This window comes from Macaca nemestrina, chromosome 4 (genome assembly GCF_043159975.1).
Source record: "Macaca nemestrina isolate mMacNem1 chromosome 4, mMacNem.hap1, whole genome shotgun sequence".
Taxonomy (NCBI): Eukaryota; Metazoa; Chordata; class Mammalia; order Primates; family Cercopithecidae; genus Macaca; species Macaca nemestrina.
The window spans coordinates 8,780,694-8,803,884 of record NC_092128.1 but is presented as its reverse complement, the minus strand read 5'-3'; the positions used below and the strand labels follow the sequence as shown (position 1 = coordinate 8,803,884).

The following is a 23,191-nucleotide window of genomic DNA, read 5'->3' as shown; positions in this document are numbered from 1 at the left end:
GCCACTTTGTTTACCTACTCAAGCCTCAGCAATGGCAGACGCCCCTCCCCCCACATGGCTGCAGCCTCACAGGTCGATCTCAGACTGCTGCACTAGCAGTGAGCAAGGCTCTGTGGTCGTGGGACCTGCTGAATCAGGCACAGGAGAAAATCTCCTGGTCTGCCAGCTGCTAAGACCATGGGAAAAGCACAGTATTTGGGCAGAAGTGTCCCACTTTTCCAGGTACAGTCTGTCACAGCTTCCCTTGGCTAGGAAAGGGAAATCCCCCAACCCCTTGTGCTTCTCGGGTGAGGCGATGTCCTGCTCTGCTTCGGTTTGCCCTCTGTGGGCTGCACCCACTGCCCAACCAGTCCCAATGAGATGAACCCGGTACCTCAGTTGGAAATGCAGAAATCACCTGTCTTCTGCATCATTCACGCGGGGGCTGCAGACCGGAACTGTTCCTATTCGGCCATCTTAAGATGTATTTTTTATTGATTAACTTTCTTGCTCTTCATCTTTTCCAATATATAAAACTTAGCAAAAATTAATCTATATTTCTTTTCCTGCATCTCATAAGCTTTGATGTACAGAAGTTTAATTATGTTAGTTCTAGACAGTTACCAATTTCTACTGTCATACCTTATTTAATCCACAAGTTCTTAAAACTATGTTTTCCAATTCTCAAGCTTATGATATTTTATTTATAAATCTTTTAATAACATTGTGGTCAGGAAATATGACCTATGCTATTTCAATCCTATGAAATTTTTAGAGCATTTCTTTATGGACAAACAAAAGACCAACATTTATAAATGTTCTCTGTGTACTTGAAAACCAGTGACTGAAGGCAGAAATAAAGATGTTCTTTGAAACCAATGAGAACAAAGATACAACATACCAGAATCTCTGGGACACATTTAAATCAGTGTGTAGAGGGAAATTTATAGCACTAAATGCCCACAAGAGAAAGCAGGAAAGATCTAAAATTGACACTCTAACATCGCAATTAAAAGAACTAGAGAAGCAAGAGCAAACACATTCGAAAGCTAGCAGAAGGCAAGAAATAACTAAAATCAGAGCAGAACTGAAGGAGATAGAGACACAAAAAACTCTCCAAAAAATCAATGAATCCAGGAGTTGGTTTTTTGAAAAGATCAACAAAATTGACAGCCCACTAGCCAGACTAATAAAGAAGAAAAGAGAGAAGAATCAAATCGACGCAATTAAAAATGATAAATGGGATATCACCACCGACCCCACAGAAATACAAACTACCATCAGAGAATACTATAAAGATCTCTACGCAAATAAACTGGAAAATCTAGAAGAAATGGATAATTTCCTGGACACTTACACTCTTCCAAGACTAAACCAGGAAGAAGTTGAATCCCTGAATAGACCAATAGTAGGCTCTGAAATTGAGGCAATAATTAATAGCCTACCAACCAAAAAAAGTCCAGGACCAGATGGATTCACAGCTGAATTCTACCAGAGGTACAAGGAGGAGTTGGTACCATTCCTTCTGAAACTATTCCAATCAATAGAAAAAGAGGGAATCCTCCCTAACTCATTTTATGAGGCCAACATCATCCTGATACCAAAGCCTGGCAGAGACACAACAAAAAAAGAGAATTTTAGACCAATATCCCTGATGAACATCGATGCAAAAATCCTCAATAAAATACTGGCAAACCGGATTCAGCAACACATCAAAAAGCTTATCCACCATCATCAAGTGGGCTTCATCCCTGGGATGCAAGGCTGGTTCAATATTCGCAAATCAATAAACATAATCCAGCATATAAACAGAACCAAAGACAAGAACCACATGATTATCTCAATAGATGCAGAAAAGGCTTTTGACAAAATTCAACAGCCCTTCATGCTAAAAACGCTCAATAAATTCGGTATTGATGGAACGTACCTCAAAATAATAAGAGCTATTTATGACAAACCCACAGCCAATATCATACTGAATGGGCAAAAACTGGAAAAATTCCCTTTGAAAACTGGCACAAGACAGGGATGCCCTCTCTCACCACTCCTATTCAACATAGTGTTGGAAGTTCTGGCTAGGGCAATTAGGCAAGAGAAAGAAATCAAGGGTATTCAGTTAGGAAAAGAAGAAGTCAAACTGTCCCTGTTTGCAGATGACATGATTGTATATTTAGAAAACCCCATTGTCTCAGCCCAAAATCTCCTTAAGCTGATAAGCAACTTCAGCAAAGTCTCAGGATACAAAATTAATGTGCAAAAATCACAAGCATTCTTATACACCAGTAACAGACAAACAGAGAGCCAAATCAGGAATGAACTTCCATTCACAATTGCTTCAAAGAGAATAAAATACCTAGGAATCCAACTTACAAGGGATGTAAAGGACCTCTTCAAGGAGAACTACAAACCACTGCTCAGTGAAATAAAAGAGGACACAAACAAATGGAAGAACATACCATGCTCATGGATAGGAGGAATCAATATTGTGAAAATGGCCATACTGCCCAAGGTAATTTATAGATTCAATGCCATCCCCATCAAGCTACCAACGAGTTTCTTCACAGAATTGGAAAAAACTGCTTTAAAGTTCATATGGAACCAAAAAAGAGCCCGCATTGCCAAGACAATCCTAAGTCAAAAGAACAAAGCTGGAGGCATCACGCTACCTGACTTCAAACTATACTACAAGGCTACAGTAACCAAAACAGCATGGTACTGGTACCAAAACAGAGATATAGACCAATGGAACAGAACAGAGCCCTCAGAAATAATACCACACATCTACAGCCATCTGATCTTTGACAAACCTGAGAGAAACAAGAAATGGGGAAAGGATTCCCTATTTAATAAATGGTGCTGGGAAAATTGGCTAGCCGTAAGTAGAAAGCTGAAACTGGATCCTTTCCTTACTCCTTATATGAAAATTAATTCAAGATGGATCAGAGACTTAAATGTTAGACCTAATACCATAAAAATCCTAGAGGAAAACCTAGGTAGTACCATTCAGGACATAGGCATGGGCAAAGACTTCATGTCTAAAACACCAAAAGCAATGGCAGCAAAAGCCAAAATTGACAAATGGGATCTCATTAAACTAAAGAGCTTCTGCACAGCAAAAGAAACTACCATCAGAGTGAACAGGCAACCTACAGAATGGGAGAAAATTTTTGCAATCTACTCATCTGACAAAGGGCTAATATCCAGAACCTACAAAGAACTCAAACAAATTTACAAGAAAAAACCAAACAACCCCATCAAAAAGTGGGCAAAGGATATGAACAGACAGTTCTCAAAAGAAGACATTCATACAGCCAACAGACACATGAAAAAATGCTCATCATCACTGGCCATCAGAGAAATGCAAATCAAAACCACAATGAGATACCATCTCACACCAGTTAGAATGGCGATCATTAAAAAGTCAGAAAACAACAGGTGCTGGAGAGGATGTGGAGAAATAGGAACACTTTTACACTGTTGGTGGGATTGTAAACTAGTTCAACCATTATGGAAATATGGCGATTCCTCAAGGATCTAGAACTAGATGTACCATATGACCCAGCCATCCCATTACTGGGTATATACCCAAAGGATTATAAATTATGCTGCTATAAAGACACATGCACACGTATGTTTATTGCAGCACTATTCACAATAGCAAAGACTTGGAATCAACCCAAATGTCCATCAGTGACAGATTGGATTAAGAAAATGTGGCACATATACACCATGGAATACTATGCAGCCATCAAAAAGGATGAGTTTGTGTCCTTGGTAGGGACATGGATGCAGCTGGAAACCATCATTCTTAGCAAACTATCACAAGAACAGAAAACCAAACACTGCATGTTCTCACTCATAGGTGGGAACTGAACAATGAGATCACTTGGACATAGGAAGGGGAACATCACACACAGGGGCCTATCATGGGGAGGGGGGAGGGGGGAGGGATTGCATTGGGAGTTATACCTGATGTAAATGACGAGTTGATGGGTGCAGCACACCAACATGGCACAAGTATACATATGTAACAAACCTGCATGTTATGCACATGTACCCTACAACTTAAAGTATAATAATAATAAATAAATTTAAAAAAAAAAAAAAAAGATCTTAAATGTAAAAAAAAATAAAAAAAAAATAAAAAAAAATAAAAAAAAAAAAAAAAGAAAACCAGTGACTGAAATTTTATGAAATATTCTATATATGTTCATTAGGACAAATTTATTATGTTGCTTACATCTTCAATATTTTGATTTTTTGTCTGTCTTCTCTAGCAATGACCGAGAAATACTTGTTAAAACCTGGCATCATAAATGTAGATTTATTTAGAGCTATATTCTTTTGTAATTCAATTACTCCCTCTATAAATTTTATAAGGCACCTGAAAATATGAAATCTTTTTTTACCTTAATGAAGAGGTCTTTCTACCTATTCTCTGATCACATTATTTAAAAGTTTAACTTGTCTTTCCAACTCTTAATCTTCGTTATTATCTTGGTTATTTCTTTACTACATAAGTAAACATCTAATATATTTTATAATTTATAAAGTTATTCCTTTTTTCTTTATTTTCTGTCTCCCCACCAAATACTGAATGACCCAGAAGAGAAAAGGTCATCTTATCTGTTATTATTCGCTGACATATTCAGTTGCCTAGAACAGTGTTTGGCACATAGTAGACTCTCAGTAAATATTGAATGAAAAGTCTAGTTAGCTTGATTTTTTTCATTTGTTTACTTCAGTTGCTATATTTGCCTTCTACTCCTGCTTTCAAACTTTTCTCTAAACTGAAATTAGTTTTGGATTTTTTATGCACTCCAAAAATATTTATTTTGTAACTGAAAGATTTGGTACATTTTTAGTAATTATAATTCTGATCTATTTGATGCACATGTAAAATCTTATGTTTTTGTTCTTCCTTTGTCCAGCCTATTATTCCATATTCTTTTTTTCCCTTTCTGTCTGGTCTTATGCTGAGGTTACTTGAACTTTTGTATGTTATTTTTTGTCTACTTCTTTGGAAGTTATGCACACTCTTTCTTATTATTTAGTGGTGACTCAATGATTAGAACACACATTCTGGGCTGGGCATGGTGGTTCACAGCTGTAATCCCAGTACTTTGGGTGGCCGAGGCGGGTGGATCATTTGAGGCCAGGAGTTTGAGACCAACCTGGCCAACATGGTGCAACCCCATCTCTACTAAAAATGCAAAAACTAGCTGGGCATGATGGTGGGCACCTGTCATCCCAGCAGGAGAATCACTTGAACCCAAGAGGTGGAGGTTGCACTGAGCTGATGACAGAATGAGACTCCATTAGAAAAAAGAAAGAAAGAAAGAAGGAAAAGAAAAGAAAAAGGAATACACATTCTTAATTTATCAAAGTCTAAAGGGTAATGTATATTTTAACCTCTTTTTATACAAGTTATGTTAGAATATTTTAATTCCATTCTCACTGTCCACCTCAGCTATATATTGTTGTTGTGTATTTTAATTATCTTATTTTTTCCTTTTTATTTTGTACAGTGTATGTTTGTCCAGACTCAGTCTTTTTTTCACCTGTTGTTTACTACCTAGACTTACTTTTCTCTTGCCTCAAGCATATTTGTTAGAAATTCCTTTAATGAGGTGGTGCTAGTACCAAGCACTCTCAATCTTTGTTATCTGACATGTGTTTATCTTGTCCTTATATTTTAACAGCAATTTTCCCTCAATATAAAATTTTAGGTTCATGGTTATTTCCTCTCAGGATATGAAAATATGTTTCCACTGTTTTCTGACTTTCTTTGTTACTATTAAGACATCAGCATAGTTGTAATCATCTCTCTTTCAAAGGTCACCTGTCCTTTCTGGTGTCTTTTAAGATATTCTTTGTTTTGATGTTTTACAACTTCACTGATATGTGTTAAGATGATTCCTTAATTTTCTTCTTTGGGGTTAGATTTCTAGAATTTGTTGATTGGTGAATTTCATCAATTCAGGAAAAATGCAACCATTACCACATAAGATTTCCTCTACCCTATTCTCTTGTTTTCTTTCTGTCAGCCATCTTTTTTCTCTTTTGACTGCATTCTGGACTTTTTTTTAGATCTATCATCTGGTTCAGTAACTGTAAAGTCACTGACTTCTGGATCACGCCACACTGAAGGTGTAGTTCTTTGGGTTTTGTGGTAGAAATACCCCTGTCAGACTCTCCTTTGAATGAACTTTTCTCTGTATCTCTCATTTTCATGTCAGTAAGTCTTTGAAAAGCAAAGCTGAAGTTCTCCAGGTTTGGTAAAAACATCCTGAGAGTGACAGCCAGCTGCTGTCCAGCTCTTGCCACACTGAGTTTTCACCTTCCCTTAGCTCCATGTCTGAGAAGGTTTATTTTCTTTTCTGCTTTTAAGAATATGTATGTAGTCTTTTCCATTGCCTTTAGTTGATTTCAGCATGAAGGATAACAATCTTTAATTAAATTAAACTTTAATTTTTAGATATTATTTTTAAAAACTTTTAAATTAATTAAAATTAAACTTTTAAATTAGGAAGTTGAATTTTTCTTGTTTGGGTTTCCTTGTTTTGGTTTCCTAAATTAACAGTTCCCTTCAGGGCTGTTGTTCCCTTTAACGTCCTCTCTTCTCTCTTTCATGTTGTAGGCTTTCCTCAGACAGCAGCTCTATATGGTTGCCTTTTCATGCTTAAGAATAAATTATTAGGAAAGCTGACGAGAGGTCTGTAACAGGTGAGGATGTGGACCGCAGGCTTCACCTGAGGTGATAGAGCAGCTGCAAGCCGTTATGCTGAGGGAACTGTAAATGTCAGAATGCAGAGGATTTTCTCTGGGACATTAGAGAAGAATCTTCTAATCACGTACCTGGGGTGAAATACTTTGAAAGTGTTGGGTTCCAGGGGAAGGGAAGGGTGTTGTAGGGTCAACTATTTCATGTTCAGATCATCAACCAATCCCCATTTTCAGCCCTATAGCTCCACTGCAGCTGGCATTTCTAAGCCTGAACCTTCCCAAGACACTCCAGACAACCTCTGTGGCCACCTCAGCTCCAGCCTCTCAGGGCTCATGCTCATTTTTAATGTGCAGCCCCACTGCATCCTCCTTTCTCTCTGCCTTACAGAAATATGGTTAAATCTCTTATCACTGATGCTCATACTCCCACTTTCTCTATGACATTGTGGCTTTATAACCTTTTAAACATCATTATTCTCACTTTAACAGGGTTTGCAAAAAGTGAGGATGTCTGTGGTTAGTCTATTTTACAGAATGTGTTAGTCTATTTTATAGAATGTACGTTATATACGTTAGTCTATTTTACAGAATGCTTAGCTTATGGCCAATTTGCTATCTTGACTGTGAAATCTCTGATCTCTTACTAAATGGAAATAAAATATAATAAGAGAAAATGTGAAATATACTTTTACATATTTGTGTTTACACAGAACCATTTTTAGTCATTCACTACTTGGAAATAGAGAAATTCTAATGCAAACTTCAAGTTGTGATTGGTTCAAATAAGCAATAATCAAAAATTATTTTGATAATTTTGAGAAGGAAGGAATCTGCTAAGTTTTTAATAATTAGTGTAGGATTTTAAAAATCCATTGTCAGGATTCTAAAAGGCAAAGTCAGGCAGAGCACTCGCATCAGGCATTATACCCAGCTCAAGATAGAGCTGTGGCTACCCTTAACTGGGTAGCCTCCTCTCCAGGTTGGAGGCTTATAGGAATATTCTGTAACTCTCCTTTACCCTCGGTCCAACACCACTTTGGAGAGATGCCCAAGGAATATCCTGCTGAGCACAGTTCAGGATCCTGAGATCTTACTGGGATATTCCTTCTTTTCCCGACCTCTACCTTCAGTCCATTCTGAGCACCAATCATTGTATAGTATAGCAGATATAGACCCTGCATTCTAACTTTTCTATCCTGTGAAGTGACCACAATTATTTGTGATGGGTAAGTCAAAAAGTGGAGGAAGTGGGGAAGGAAATGGTTTTGGCTGAGGCAGAGAGATAGTGTTGTTGTACATAGGTAAATTTATAATCAACAATCTCATTCTCATAATATAAGATGGTTCTGGGAAATGGGCCAACATCACTTGTAGACCACAGACTTCTGCTCTGAAAAGTCATCCTCTGGTCTCTTTACCATATAAGTTGTAATAAAGTGGTACAGATATTTGTATACGCATATGAAGGAGTACAAGGGTTGAAAAAAAGATGTCAAATTGTAAAATAGAAGGAATAAATGTATAAAAGAACAGAAACTGGCAAAAACTAAACTGCAAAGCTTTTGAGGGCTGTATGGTGTTACTGAACAGTAATTTCTTTAATAATCTGTCCAGGTTCTGGTAGTACTTGGAAGATGCTGTTCCCACCATTCTAATCGTTGAATGGCTTAAAATCTGTGAGTTCCTTTAATGTGTGGCAAAGTGAGGGAAGGATTTGGGAGACCCACTATGAAGGGGCTGTCTGGTTTGCTAGATCTCGCAGTGCCTGTGCCTCATGGTGTCACCTGGTTGCTTGGTTATTCTGTGATGAATAAGGGTGCCAAATTTACCCTTAAATGTCACTAATTTAACATTTTACTGATGAACCTGAAGTCAAAATCACTCAAGATATAGGCTTGTACTTGTATTGCCCCCTAAACCAGGATTCCTAAAACCAAGCTCTCCATGCTTGTCTGTCAGTGTCACTTCCTGGCCTGATCACTGTGATCCTGATCCTGGCCTGATCATTATAAAACATGTAAATGTCAAATGTATGACATGTAACATAAAGTTCTAGAGGGGAACACAGTACCACAAGGTTCTTTTGCTGAATATGGAGTGGCTTACTAGGACTCAGATGGGGACTATGATAAGTTAAAGAGATATCCTATAAATCCCAAAGCAATCACTAAAATATAAACAAAACAGAGTTGTAGGCACTAAGCTGACAACAAAGATAACAATGAAATAATAAACATATTCAATCCCAAAAGAAGGCAGAAATATAGGAAAAAGGAAACAACAGATGGGGCAAAACAAATAGCAAGATGATAGATTTAAACCCAACTATGTCAATAATCACATGGCATGCAAAGGATCTAAATATTTCCATTAGAAGCAGATTGTCAGGTAGGATTAAAAAACCAAGACACTAACTGTATCTTAAAGAAACCTAAAAGAAACCCACTCTTAATATAAAAACACAAATAAGTTAAAAGTAAAGGAATGGAAATAGAAACATCATCGTAACACTAATAAAAACAGCCAAAGTGACTATATTACTGCCAGACAAAGTTGATTTCAGGGCAAATATTACTAAGAATAAAGAACATAATTTCATAATGAGAAAGGAGTTAGTCGAAAGTACATAACAATACTCAAATATTATGCCTCTAATAACAGAGGTTCAAAATACATGTAGCAAATTTGATAGACCTGTAGGAAGAAATAAACAAATCCAAAATAATAGAGATTTCAACACTCCTCTCTCAAACAAGTAGACAGAAAATTAGTTTATAGGAGACTTGATCACACTATCAACCAAATTAATCTGATTGATATTGATAGGATATTCCACTCAACAATCGCAGAATACCCATTATTTTTAAGTGCACATGAGATATTTACTAAGATAGAACATGTTCCAGGCAACAAAAAAGTCTCAATGAATGTAGAAGCATCAAAATAATACAAAGCCTATCCCAGACAATAACAAAATTAAATTAGAAATCAATAACAGAAATATATCTGGAAAATCCCCAAATATTTGGAAACTAAGTTACATTTTCTAAATAATCTGTGGGCAAAAAACTATGTTAAAAGGAAAATTAGAAAGCATTTTAAATGAGTGAAAAACACAGCATATGAAAATTTGTGGGATTCGGCTAATGCAATATTAGAGGGAGATTTATAGCCCTAAATGCTTGTAATAGAAAAAAAATACAAACTTTATATCAATGACATCCATTTCCACATTAAGAAATAAGAAAAAAGAGCAAATTAAACTCAAAGTAAGCACAAGAAATAAAGATCAACAGGAAATCATTTTAAAAATCACAGAAAAATATTTTTAAAAATGAATAAAACCCAAAACTGTTTTGTTAAAAACATCAATAAAACTGGCAAACTTCTATCCAGGTGTATAAGAAAAAATATGGAGAAAGTATAAAATATCAATTATTGCATCACTACAGATTCTATATAAATTAAGATGATAATAAGGGAATATCATGGAAAACTTTAGGCCAACAAATTCAACAACTTTGATGAAATAGAGAAGTTTCTTGAAACTACCAAAGTTCACTTAAGAAGAAATACATAATCTGAACATTTCTATATTGTTAGGTGTTGTGGGAAGTCAGGGACCTCGAACGGAGGGACTGGCTGGAGCTGCGACAGAGGAACATAAATTGTGAAGATTTCATTTTAATATGGACATTTATCAGTTCCCAAATAATACCTTTATAATTTCTTATGCCTGTCTTTACTTTAATCTCTTAATCCTGTTATCTTTGTAAGCTGAGGATGTATGTCATCTCAGGACTACTGTGATAATTGTGTTAACTGTACAAATTGATTGTAAAACATGTGTGTTTGAACAGTATGAAATCAGTGCACCTTGCAAAAGAACAGAATAACAGCAATTTTTAAGGAACAAGGGAAGACAACCATAAGGTCTGACTGCCTGCAGGGTCAGGCAAAAAGAGCCATATTTTTCTTCTTGCAGAGAGCCTATAAATGGATGTGCAAGTAGGAGACATATCGCTAAATCCTTTTCCTAGCAAGGAATATTAATATTAATACCCTGAAAAAGGAATGCATTCCTGGGGGGAGGTCTATAAACAACCGCCCTGAGAATGTCTGTCTTATGCAGTTGAGATAAGGACTAAGATATGCCCTGGTTTCCTGCAGTACCCTCAGGCTTATTAGGATGGGGAAAACTCTGCCCTGGTAAATTTGTGGTCAGACTAGTTCTCTGCTCTCCAACCCTGTTTTCTGTTGTTTAAGATGTTTATCAAGACAATACGTGCACCACTGAACATAGACCCTTATTAGTAGTTCTGCTTTTGCCCTTTGCCCTGTGATCTTTGTTGGACCCTTATCAGTAGTTCTGCTTTTGCCATTTGTCCTGTTCCCTCAGAGCATGTGATCTTTGTTAGACCCTTATTAGTAGTTCTGCTTTTTGCCCTTTGAAGCATGTGATCTTTGTATCTATTCCCTGTTCTTACACCCCCTCCCCTTTTTAAAACCCTTAATAAAAACTTGCTGGTTTGAGGCTCAGGGGGCATCACGGTCCTACCAATATGTGATGTCACCCACATCAGCCCAGCTATAAAATTCCTCTTTTTTACTGCCTCTCTTTATTTCTCAGCTGGCTGACACTTAAGGAAAATAGAAAGAAGCTACATTGAAGTATTGGGGGCGGGTTCCCCCAACAGTTGGGGAAACATTGTGTTCATGAGAGAAGCATTCTTTTCCTGGGAACTGAGGCCAACAGAACCCAAAGTTGTGGGTAAGGGAAGCCACAATTTCACATGGCTCATTAGGATCAATAGTGGGAAGATCCACTCTGATATCACACATTGGTTCTGTGCTTTCCACCATAGACATGGGAGACGCCACCATTTGGCCAACTGATCTCCCTCGGATATGGTGTTGGATCAAAGGCTCAGTGTTGGTCTTAGCTCTTATTAGTTTGGTCACTTAACAGTGGCTGTAGCCTGCTTGGCCTCAGAGACTGGGAGTCAAAATTCCTGCATTCATGCATAGTCCCCATCCCTACCACCATGTGATGAGCCTATTAAGCAAGGACAGGTGTGGTTGGGAGAAGAGGCTGACTGACATGCACAGAATTGGGTATATTAATTAATATCCTTTTTTTCTGAATTACCTTTAATGAGTGTTAATATGAGGTACACATATCTGTACACTCCATGCTCTTCAGAGATGTCCATCTGCATCTCTGTCCTCAAAACTGCATTATTACAGTCTGTTATCATCCCTTTTGTTGGGGTCCAGCCTCAACACTACCCGTGGCTACCCAAAGTCTGATGACTACAAAGGAATGAGAAAAGACAAGCTAAGATTTAAAGCAAGTCTAGGGGGCCAGTTGCTGGAGTCAAGGCTGCAAAAGGCCCAGGGCTCTGGCTGCCTGACAATGTATTGAGTACAATCTTTTGACCTAAGAAGGGGATGGTACAGGGTGAAATGGTGAAGGAGGGGGATGTGTGTCATTCAGTAGTGAAAGATCTACAGTAGTGGCAGTTATGTGAATTTCCTTTAAGCTAAAAGCATATGTCTAACTACTGAGATAATCTTTAACTTATTGGGCTGCAGCTGGTGGGCTCCAGCATGTCTGGTCACATTGCACTACTTCAAGGGAGTTTTTCAGCCATGCTCACTGGCCTGGGGACACAATGGCACTAAGGAGGTGTTTCTCCTCAGGGGCCCCCTATGGTGTTCCATAGGTGTCCTACACAGGGGTGACTAGCTAAACTGACACCCCATAAACGCTTCCACCAGCACTTGCTACCCCCCTTTCTTTTTATTAATAACTGCCATTGCTATCATGGCTTGCTTGTGGTGTCTGGCTTCTCTCCCGAGGCATCTTTTGCACCTGTAGACTAAAAATAAACAGCATAGACAAACACAAATTAAAGCAAAGTTTGTAGCAGTTGATTCTCCAATGGTTTTAATCCATTTCAGAGGATTCAGGTCAGAGAGCCCATCAACAGCTCTCTGATCAAGGGCATCAGCACCAGATAAGAGAGTTAAGTGGCCTCAAAAACTTGTTCCTTTAATTTTATTATATCCAATGTTAGATTTTCCTCTCTTCCTTCTAGATGGCATTTAACCTTTTCCCAATGATGCACAGAGGCATTATAAGATTGAGGAGTAATACAAAAATCAGAAGTATTCCAATCACACTATATTTGTATTCTGTGTTCCAAGTTCATAATTCAATCCCCTATTCACGGTACTGTTTGATGGAGATCGTTAATCTGATTAGCTAATTTTTGATCAATTTGTTTCTGGGTATTCCAAAGCTTGGAAGAATTTGTTCGCCACTGGTTAACATAATCAGCAGTTTGAACAGAATAATGTAAAGCAACACCTGTGGATGCTGCTGTGGCTATTACAGCTATAATACCCATAATGACTGCAATACGAGTGAAAATAAATCTTCTTGTTCAAGTAAGCATTCTCCTTAGTATTTCAGTGACAATACAAATGGAAGGGGAAGCTTCTTAAGGTCTATTAAGGGAAACAGGTATCCAAACTCCCTCTCAGACTCTGACAAGCTAGATACTATTATTCTTATCAAATGTAGAATCAATGCAAGTGAAAAAATGACAGCCAAGACATGATATAGTTTGAAAATCAGGTAAAATATTGATTTGTCCTACTGCCAACATAAGAGGTTTAACACAACCCTGTAATGGGGCATCTGATTAGAGGTCAAAGCTACAACAAATTGAAGTTTTTTACTATGGGTTTCTGTTTTATATTTTCCTTTTTGAATCCGTGTTGGGGTTTGAACCATCATTAATTTCTACGGTTCTGGTTGTTCCGAGCCTACTCTTGGATCAATCATTTTAGGGAGTGGAGGAGCCATATCACTGCCTTCCCAGAAGATGGGAAAGTCGGCTTCTATTCTATACTTTTGGGTAGGCGCTTTTTCAGAATACTCAATTGGCAAGCTGCACTCTTGACATCCCTTGTGCTGTCCAGCACAATTTACTGCAAATTGCCCCTTAGGGGTCCAGTCAATAATGATTCCATAGGAGTTATTTTGCAGTACTACAGCACTATTTGCAATGCAGTCTTCCCAAGTTAGCACCTCAGCTTCCTTAGAACATACTGTCAATTGTTCTGGGCATTTTTTCTTTCTTGGCCTAAATTGATTAGTAAGACTATTAGCTGTATGATAGGAATTTCCTGAGGATACGACTTTTGTTTTAGATTGAAAACTCCTTACACTAACTATATGAACAGAGGTCTCTGATCCATTATGTGCAGGGACATAAACCCTCCAGCTTTGTTGGTCATAATCTAAACATCCTGCTGCAGGCCCCAGACATATAGGAGGAAAGCAATAACCAATGGACACATTTATTAACATACCTTCCTCCTCTGGATGAGTAGGGCCTTGGTTATCAGTTGTTCCAGGCATCCAAACACTATCATTAACATAAACCTCAAGTGGGGAGTCCAGTCAAGTAACAGGTCTAATCAGTGGAGGGAATGGAATGTAAGCCCAATAAGTATAATTTTGATCAGCCTCAGCTACGGGGAGACTCACCACCAGGATAATTACTGCCATCATAGCTACTAACAGATTGCAGGAGGTCTGTGGCTTGTCCTGAGACTTCAGGTCCTCTTCTGCAAGCTGGGTCAATTTCTTGATCTGCCGCCAGGTAGGCGGAGTTGCCTGGCGAGTCTTGCTGGTCACCTTCTGCTTGGCAGATATCTTCATTTGAGCCATCAGGCGAATTGGGGGTGCAAAGAAGTTCTGAGGTCTTCTCCTCTTCCTTGGATTCTGACTCACGGCACAGCTTAAGATGTCTTGTAGGCACCCACACAGGAAGCTGATTTTCTCCTGGTGAAATACAAGCAAACCCTCTACCCCATGTGATGATTCTCTCCTCTTCCCAGGTCTTTGTTCTGACATCTTTCCACCACACGAGTTTTCCTTCATGGGGATTTATTTTTTGCCCTGTTAGATGCTGCTCTGCTGCAGTTGTAACCTGATCGATGGACAAGTTCAAAAAATTTAAAGTAATAACAGCCAGTCGTCGCTGCATATGGGGAGTGGACTATTCCCCCTCTTTGCCTTTTGTTTCTGTAATTGGGTTTTTAAAGTTCTATTTGCAAGTTCAACAATGGCCTGTCCTTGAGAATTATAGGGTATATCAGTACTATGTCGCGCACCCCATTGTTGTAAGAACGTTTGTAAAGATTCACTGCAGTAGCCTGGCCCATTGTCTGTTTTAAGTTTCTGTGGAATGCCCATAACAGCAAAACAAGAAAGCAAATGTCTTTTTATATGTGCTGTAGCTTAACCAGTTTGGTGGGTAGCCCATACGAATTTTGAAAATGTATCAACACTTGAACATAAGAAAGTTTACCAAATGTAGGAATGTGGGTAACATCAGTCTGTCAGATTTTGTTAGGTGCCAACCCTCTAGGGGTAACACCAGTTCCTTGAGGTGGTAATTGTAATACTTGGCACTGAGGACAGTCTTGTACAATTATTCTTACCGTTGGTACAAAATATATTCCATTGCCCTGTCCTGTGTTTTAGGGTAGCCATCCTGTGCTTGTATACCCAAGGCCAACCACATTCTATCCTCAAAGAAATATATATCTTGTCTCTTACACTTCTCTTTAGAATTATTAGCAATTTTATGATTACTGAAGTGCTGTGCAATTCTAAATAAGGTCTCAGCTGTGGAGTATAATAGTAAATTGAGACCCCTTCTATAATGGAAAAATAATTGGTTATAACGGTGAGCTGGGACCCCATTACAATATTCTCAAAGTTTCCATTTTAGTGGTAAGTAGTGTCAGACGTCAGTGTTTAGACTATTTCAATGGTTCCAGGACCATCTCAGGAGGCAAATTTGGGCCCATCCTAGTCAGTCCAATGAAGGTCATTTACTCTCTTTTGCTTCTAGCACATGACTCGTGGACATACCCTGGAAATACAGGACACACTGTGGACTCAGAGGACATACCTGAAGCACTGGGAGAAAGAGGTATGGGGACTCAGCTGGGAAGCCTGTTGTGCTGAGCAGGGGTTCAGGGGCTCAGGGGTCTTTCAGAATAACTGGTGACTCTCTGGTTTTGGCCTAGCAGTTTCTTCCAGAATGTCACAGCATGACTCATGTTTTTCGTCTCACTTCAGAGCCTTTGCAAGGTTCAGTATGGTAGCCACCAGGCATACCAAACTGAATATTCCTTCTTTCTTTCTGGAGAAAATGCCTGGTGCAAGTTTTTCTGCCTGACTTTGCCTTTTAGAATTCTGACAATGGAGTAGCTGTTTAACTTTAAATAAATTGAAACAAAATAAAATTTAAAATTCAGAACTGCAATCACAATCATCACATTTCAAGTGCTCAGTAGTCACATGGGGCTAAGGGTCACCGCCGTGGACAGCACAGAACAATCCCCTCCCTGTAGAAAGTTCTATTAGTGCTGCTGGATGATCAGGTGGGCAGGTCCCTTGCACAAGTAAATCTGGACAGCTCCTCCCCTTACTTCCTCTCTTTTCCTCTTTCTCAACATCCTGGCTTAGTATTGTGTGCAAAATCAGAGAGGGGTGCAGGACCCTGATTTTCCAGGTAAGGGAACAGGGGTGTGTGTGGTGGGGGTCGGGACAAATGTGCGATTTTGGTGAGGAGGGACCTGTATCTTAAATCGTCTGGTAAACACGTTTTCAGACTGTATTCTTATTGGTTCCTGTTTCCTGTCTTTGCTAATTTTAGGTTGTAATCTGTTTTGAAGGCTGAGCCCTACAAATTAATGCCTCTTTCAGGGGTTGCTGCTCAGAGGATACTTGTTTTACAAATAAATGTTTCCTTTCACTGGTTGTGGAATGTATATAGAAACTTTGATTCTTCCAGGGATAAAGTTAGGTGAGCGAACAGAATTAGCTCTAGGGGAGCTGGTGGGAAGAAGAACATTGGGATGTGTAAGGCGCACAGCTCCGTATGTGGCCCCACAAAGACTGCACCGAGGTCAGGATTGGAGGCTCTACAGTCGGAGGTCTTGTTACAGGCTTAACTGTATGCTCAGAGATGCCCGTTAGGGAAACTGCCTCCTCAGGGACAGTCCTGGGTTTACTGGGCGTTGAGCTCCCCTTTAGCGGTAGGAGGAGGGAGATGCCACCTGGTGTGACTCTCTGTAGTTCAGGAGAAGCTGGGTTCTGATGGGTGCTTTTTCCTTAGGCAGAGAGAGAACTCAGCCACCTAAGGTCAGCATCTACAGAAGCACAGTCTCCTGGCTTTGCCTCTGAGTTAGGAACAGCAGAGCACATTAAAGAGCCCACGTACTAGAAGGATGATTTGAAGAAACACCCAGAGAATGTCACAAAAATCCAGAATGTCACAGTATTGTTTTCTTGTTGCTGGTGTCCTATCCTCTCTCCTAAAACCAGCCACTAAAGTTGATCTTTAAAAATTCTTTGATTTATCTTCTTTGTTTACAAGAAGCTCTTTCCTATACCCCGTTCTGGAAGGATAAAGAAATAGTCATTCTTTCAAAAGAAATGTCTGGCTTTTCACTGTGTTTCATATTTGTTGACTTCCTATGAGGTGACTCTGTCTTTAACAACTACCATTTTCTGCCTGTTTTGGTCAAAATCTGCTCCAATAAGAGTTCTTCAAATATCTTTCTCCATTGCAAAATGTTTGTAGGTAGCAATGAAATGAAACATTTAAAATTAATGCCATGTTTCTATAACACTACATATTAATTAATAAAGGAAAGGATTGTCATTTTCACAGATCAGATGTGGGCTGGACATAGTGATGAATCAGAGGCAAGAAGCAGGGAGATTATCCATTTATTTATTTAACAAATAATGATTGAGAACCATTCTTTGCCCATTATTGTGCTTGTCCCCAGGGAATAATGAGAAATACAACACATATGTAGTCTTCCCATCACAAAGCTTATAGTATAAGAGAAGACAGTTAAAAAAAAATCAAAAAATTAACTTCCTAAAGTAATACATATTCTGTAAGAACCCCCTGGGGTGCAGTGGATCATACCAGAGGGTGTTGCTGGTAGACAGTGGTGTTGGGGAAGACTCTCTATAGAGCCAAGGCCTGCGGGTTGAGCAGGAACAAGCTGAGCACTACGTTGGAGGGTGAGTGCTCCAGAGAGAGAGAATGATAGTGCAAAGGCCTTGAAGGTGGAAGGAACCTAGAAGATTTCCAGGACATTGAGGGTAGTGTGGCTCACACGTTGGAGAGAGGAGACAGCTGATCACACAGGGCTTAAGTTATTTTTGAGGACTTAAGTTATTTTTGAAACCAATAGGAAGCCACTAGGAAATTTAAACAAGAAAAAATGTCAAATTTTAGTTTTAAAATACTATCTGGTGGTAGAGTAGAAAAGGGATTTAAGGGAAGACGATCAATTAAAAGCCTGTTAAGTTGCATACAATTGACAGTGGGTTGTATTAGCACAAAGATGGAGAGAAATGGGAGATTTCGAGTTTTTTGGAAGTAAAATCAATAGGATTTGGTGATGGGCTAATGAGAGAGAGAGGATAAAAGAGTTGTGGATGACCCCAAGGTTCTGCAGGAGCCATGGGGCTAGATGGTGGTGCCATCTGCTGAGGGGAGAGCCAGGGAGGCAGACAGGATGTGGAGGTCAGGGCTTAATTTGGGCCAGGTTCTGTTTGAGATGCCCATGAAATAGCCAAATGGAGTGAGATGCAAAATTTGAAACTTTTATAAGCTGAGTGAGATATAAAAGTTTGGAACTCTGAGGAGGTTGTAGGCTACAGATCTCATATAAAGGCATCCAAGCCATGAATCTCTAGGTAGAGGGGGGAAGGGGCCAGAACCAGTGCTGAGGAAGCACTGGAAGCATCTGTGTTTGTGTAAAGAAAAAGGAACAATCTGAAAATGAAACTTAAAAAGAGAGGGTTGAGGAGACTTTTGGGAAATGGAGCAGGAGAAATCAATGTGGCAAGCTCATGGCAAAAAGAAAGTTGTTGACTACAGGCAGTCAGGGATTCTAGTTGCTTCCATTTCCCTAAAATGACCTGGTTATGTTTCTCGATTTACAGGAGTTCAAGCGACAATGGCAGCCCAATTCGGCAGTGTGAGCTTCAACCCCAGCACACCAGGGGCCAGTTATGGTGAGAGGGCATTCAGTGCTCCCCAGTGGGGGTGAAGGATGTGGGGGGAATAGGAGTGGGGTTTCTCCTGCCTTGCCACCCAGTCCCCATTTGAGCAGGAGAAAAATATTTCCGACCTCCTTTCTCATTTTCTCTTCATTTGACCTGCTCTTTCTTTCTTTTTTTTCTTTTTTTTAAATTTATTTATTATTATTATACTTTAAGTTGTAGGGTACATGTGCATAACGTGCAGGTTTGTTACATATGTATACTTGTGCCATGTTGGTGTGCTGCACCCATCAACTCGTCATTTACATCAGGTATAACTCCCAATGCAATCCCTCCCCCCTCCCCCCTCCCCATGATAGGCCCCGGTGTGTGATGTTCCCCTTCCTGAGTCCAAGTGATCTCATTGTTCAGTTCCCACCTATGAGTGAGAACATGCGGTGTTTGGTTTTCTGTTCTTGTGATAGTTTGCTAAGAATGATGGTTTCCAGCTGCATCCATGTCCCTACAAAGGACACAAACTCATCCTTTTTGATGGCTGCATAGTATTCCATGGTGTATATGTGCCACATTTTCTTAATCCAGTCTGTCACTGATGGACATTTGGGTTGATTCCAAGTCTTTGCTATTGTGAATAGTGCTGCAATAAACATACGTGTGCATGTGTCTTTATAGCAGCATAATTTATAGTCCTTTGGGTATATACCCAGTAATGGGATGGCTGGGTCATATGGTACATCTAGTTCTAGATCCTTGAGGAATCGCCATATATGAACAGACATTTCTCAAAAGAAGACATTCATACAGCCAACAGACACATGAAAAAATGCTCATCATCACTGGCCATCAGAGAAATGCAAATCAAAACCACAATGAGATACCATCTCACACCAGTTAGAATGGCGATCATTAAAAAGTCAGGAAACAACAGGTGCTGGAGAGGATGTGGAGAAATAGGAACACTTTTACACTGTTGGTGGGATTGTAAACTAGTTCAACCATTATTGACCTGCTCTTTCATCTCTCTTGACCCTCTGCACTTTCTGCCCATGGTGTGGCTGTAGCAGCTAAGCAGAAGAGAGATTAAATATCCTCTGATTGACCCAGGGCTTGGTACAGTTTCTTACCTCTTGCTTCCTACATCATGGACATACCAGAATAGCTGGTTGTAGCCTCTCTGATTGTTTTATGCCCCTTTCTTCAGCCTGGAGGAGGATTGGGAATGAGGAATGTGGGAGTAATTGATCCCTCACCCTGGTCCCTAATTTCCCAGCTCCTGGTGGTCTCCCTATAACCAACAAATTAAACTGGCTGGCTCATTCGGTGTATCACATGACCCTCCATTTTCTTCCTTATCCATAGAAATTGACTATATCAGTTGAAATTTTGCTGGTTTAATAAACTATCCCAAAGTTTCATAGCTTAAAACATCAGCCATTTAGTTGGTTCTTAATTCTGTGGATTCACTGTGCCATTCTTGGGTCTGTGCCAGCTTGGCTCTTGCTCATGCATATGGGGTGAGCTAGTGCCTGAATGGTCTTGGATAGCCTTGTGGACATGTCTGGTAGTTAGCAGGCTCTCAGACAGCAAGGGTAACAGGGATAACTTGGCTTTGTTGTCATCATCAAGAAGGCTAGTCCAGGCTTCCTTATAAGGCAGTTGCAGGAAGAGCAAAAAGAAAAGGCAAGCCACAGTGCATAAGCACTTTTGGGGTCTCTTCTTGCACTAGGCTTTCTACTGTCCTACTGTCCAGAGCAAGTCATAAGGCCCACCCAGATCCAACAGTTGAAGAGACAGATAGCATCTTGATGGGAGGAATTGCAAATCTGCACCCCAGAGGCATGCATCCAGGGATGGGAATAGATTGTGGCTACATTTACAATCTCCTCCATGGATTGTCACCCATATGCTGTCAACACTGACTAACTGTTGCAGTGTTGGAGCTGGCCTTTGGTGCTTTGTCATTTTGCCTCCCATGATTCTCCTACTTCCTTCCCTATGGCCAACCAATGCTCTCAGGATATCCTTAGGACAAAGCCTTCCACTGTGATGCTAACTAAATAAAAATGTGAACACCAGCCCACATCTTTCCTTAGATAATCTTAGCCTTCCTGTATCCCGTGTTCTCAGTCGTATCACTTTCGGAAATATGTTTCTTTCATCCCGGGATTCTGGTTATCAAATGTGGGAAACTGTGTTTTAAGAATAATGACAGGTTGTATAACCCACTTCCCTGGCTTCTTAAGGGGAAGAAGAAATGCTTCATTTTGAATATAAATTGGGAAAATAAATCTCCACTACAGATACCCTAAAGTCAAATCTTGGGTTACTCCCTGCACTACCTCATTAGAAACGAATAGCTGGCCAGGCACAGTGGCTCATGCCTGTAATCCCAGCACTTTGGGAGGCTGAGGCGGGTGGATCACCTGAGGTCAGCAGTTTGAGACCAGCCTGAGCAACATGACGAAACCCCATCTCTACTAAAAATACAAAAATTATCTGGGTGTAGTGGTGCATGCCTGTAATCCCAGCTACTTGGGAGGCTGAGGCAGGAGAATCACTTGAACCCAGGAGGCAGAGGTTGCAGTGAGCTAAGATCATGCCACTGCACTTCAGCCTGGGCAACAAGAGTGAAACTCTGTCTCAAAAAGAAAAAAAAGAAAAAATAAAGAAACAAAACAGCTATTATTGGCAGTAACATCAGAAGAAGCCCCCACAGCCAGTAACAGAGAAGGGCACTGGGGGTGAGGACCCTGCAGGGGAATCTATTAGAGGTAGATTCTAACAGCATGGCTTTTTTTTGTTTTTTTGTTTTTTTTCTTGATATCCCAGGGCCTGGAAGGCAAGAGCCCAGAGATTCCCAATTGAGAATTGTGTTAGTGGGTAAAACCGGAGCAGGAAAAAGTGCAACAGGAAACAGCATCCTTGACCAGAAAGTGTTTCATTCTGGCATTGCAGCAAAATCCATTACCAAGAAATGTGAGAAACGCAGCAGCTCATGGAAGGAAACAGAACTTGTCGTGGTTGACACACCAGGCATTTTCGACACAGAGGTGCACAATGCTGAAACATCCAAGGAGATTGCTCGCTGCATTCTCCTGACCTCCCCAGGGCCTCATGCTCTGCTTCTGGTGGTCCCATTGGGCCGTTACACTAAGGAAGAGCACAAGGCCACACAGAAGATCCTGAACATGTTTGGAGAGAGGGCTAGAAGATTCATGATTCTCGTATTCACCCGGAAAGATGACTTAGATGGCACCAATTTGCATGACTACTTAGGGGAAGCTCCAAGAGACGTTCAAGAGTTGATGGACATTTTTGGTGACCGCTACTGTGCATTCAACAACAGGGCAACAGGCGCTGAGCAGGAGGCCCAGAGGGCACAGTTGCTGGCCCTGATCCAGCGCGTGGTGAGGGAGAACAAGGGAGGCTGCTACACTAATAGGATGTACCAAAGGGCCGAGGAGGAGATCCAGAAGCAAACACAAGCAATACAAGAACACTATAGAGTGGAGCTGGAGAGAGAGAAAGCACGGATAAGAGAGGAGTATGAAGAGAAAATCAGAAAGCTGGAAGATAAGCTGGAGCAGGAAAAGAGAAAGGCGCAAATGGAGAAAAAACTAGCAGAACAGGAGGCTCTCTGTGCTGTAAGGCAGCAAGGGGCAAGAATGGAAGTGGAGAGTCAGGATAGGATACTTGAATTTATCATGAGAGCATTAGAGATTGCTTCCTCTATTTTCTTACAGCTGTTCGCGGAAGACTAAACTTAATGAAAATCTCTTTGTATTTTCTGTATATTCTCTAGCAACCTTGCCCCATACTTACTCATTTAGCATAGTCAGAGTGCTCTAGTTTCTGTCTCTCAGGTGCTCATAACTAAGGACCACCATTGGCCATTAGTAGATATTTGATTGACTTAACAAGAGAGGGACAAATTTTCAATTTGTGAAACTCCAAAGCAGAAAGTATTGGTGCTTACTACCTTGTGAATTCTCCCTTAGTCACGCAGAGAAAATGTATGCAAGAGACCAAAGAAGATGGCTCCAAGCTATATCATGTTACCTCTAATAAAATATTTTCTTCTAGATTCTTTCTATATTAGCAGATAATCTCCCTTTGTAGCTTCCACTCACTTACTCTTGCGTTCAGAGTCACAGTGATCATCTTACCCATGTGGTTTGTTAGAAAGAAAGACCAATTATTTGTTTGCAGTAGGTAATCTTAGAGACGGAGATGATTGTAGAATTATTTCTAGATGAGTGTCAATTTATTTAATTCCATTGTCATATAAGGAGTCAAATTGTTTCTTATCATTTGCTCATTAAAGAACAGAGATGTGTCTGGAAAATCGATCTCTACGAATTCAAC

The 23,191-nt window shown here is 39.9% G+C and overlaps 1 protein-coding gene across 2 annotated transcripts; it reads left to right on the top strand.

The window, feature by feature from the left end:
- The first annotated feature begins 15,665 nt into the window (after positions 1-15,665).
- Positions 15,666-22,919, top strand: LOC105474887 (GTPase, IMAP family member 4). Of its 2 annotated transcripts, none has more exons than XM_011729755.2 (3): positions 15,666-15,722; positions 18,767-18,838; positions 21,656-22,919. In XM_011729755.2, exons 2-3 carry the CDS (start codon positions 18,781-18,783, stop codon positions 22,585-22,587), a joined length of 990 nt encoding a protein of 329 aa, XP_011728057.1. In that variant the 5' UTR covers positions 15,666-15,722; positions 18,767-18,780; the 3' UTR covers positions 22,588-22,919. The 2 variants fall into 2 exon arrangements, with proteins under 2 accessions (XP_011728057.1, XP_011728056.1); XM_011729754.2 differs by lacking the exon at positions 15,666-15,722 and adding an exon at positions 16,207-16,307.
- Positions 22,920-23,191: the final 272 nt, after the last annotated feature.

What these genes read in the sequence shown, in the direction of transcription:
- LOC105474887 (XM_011729755.2), top strand. Translation starts at nt 18,781, where the DNA reads ATGGCAGCCCAATTCGGCAGTGTGAGCTTCAACCCCAGCACACCAGGG. An exon ending in CACACCAGGGGCCAGTTATG is followed by an intron (nt 18,839 to 21,655) that starts GTGAGAGGGCAT and finishes TTGATATCCCAG; the next exon opens with GGCCTGGAAGGCAAGAGCCC.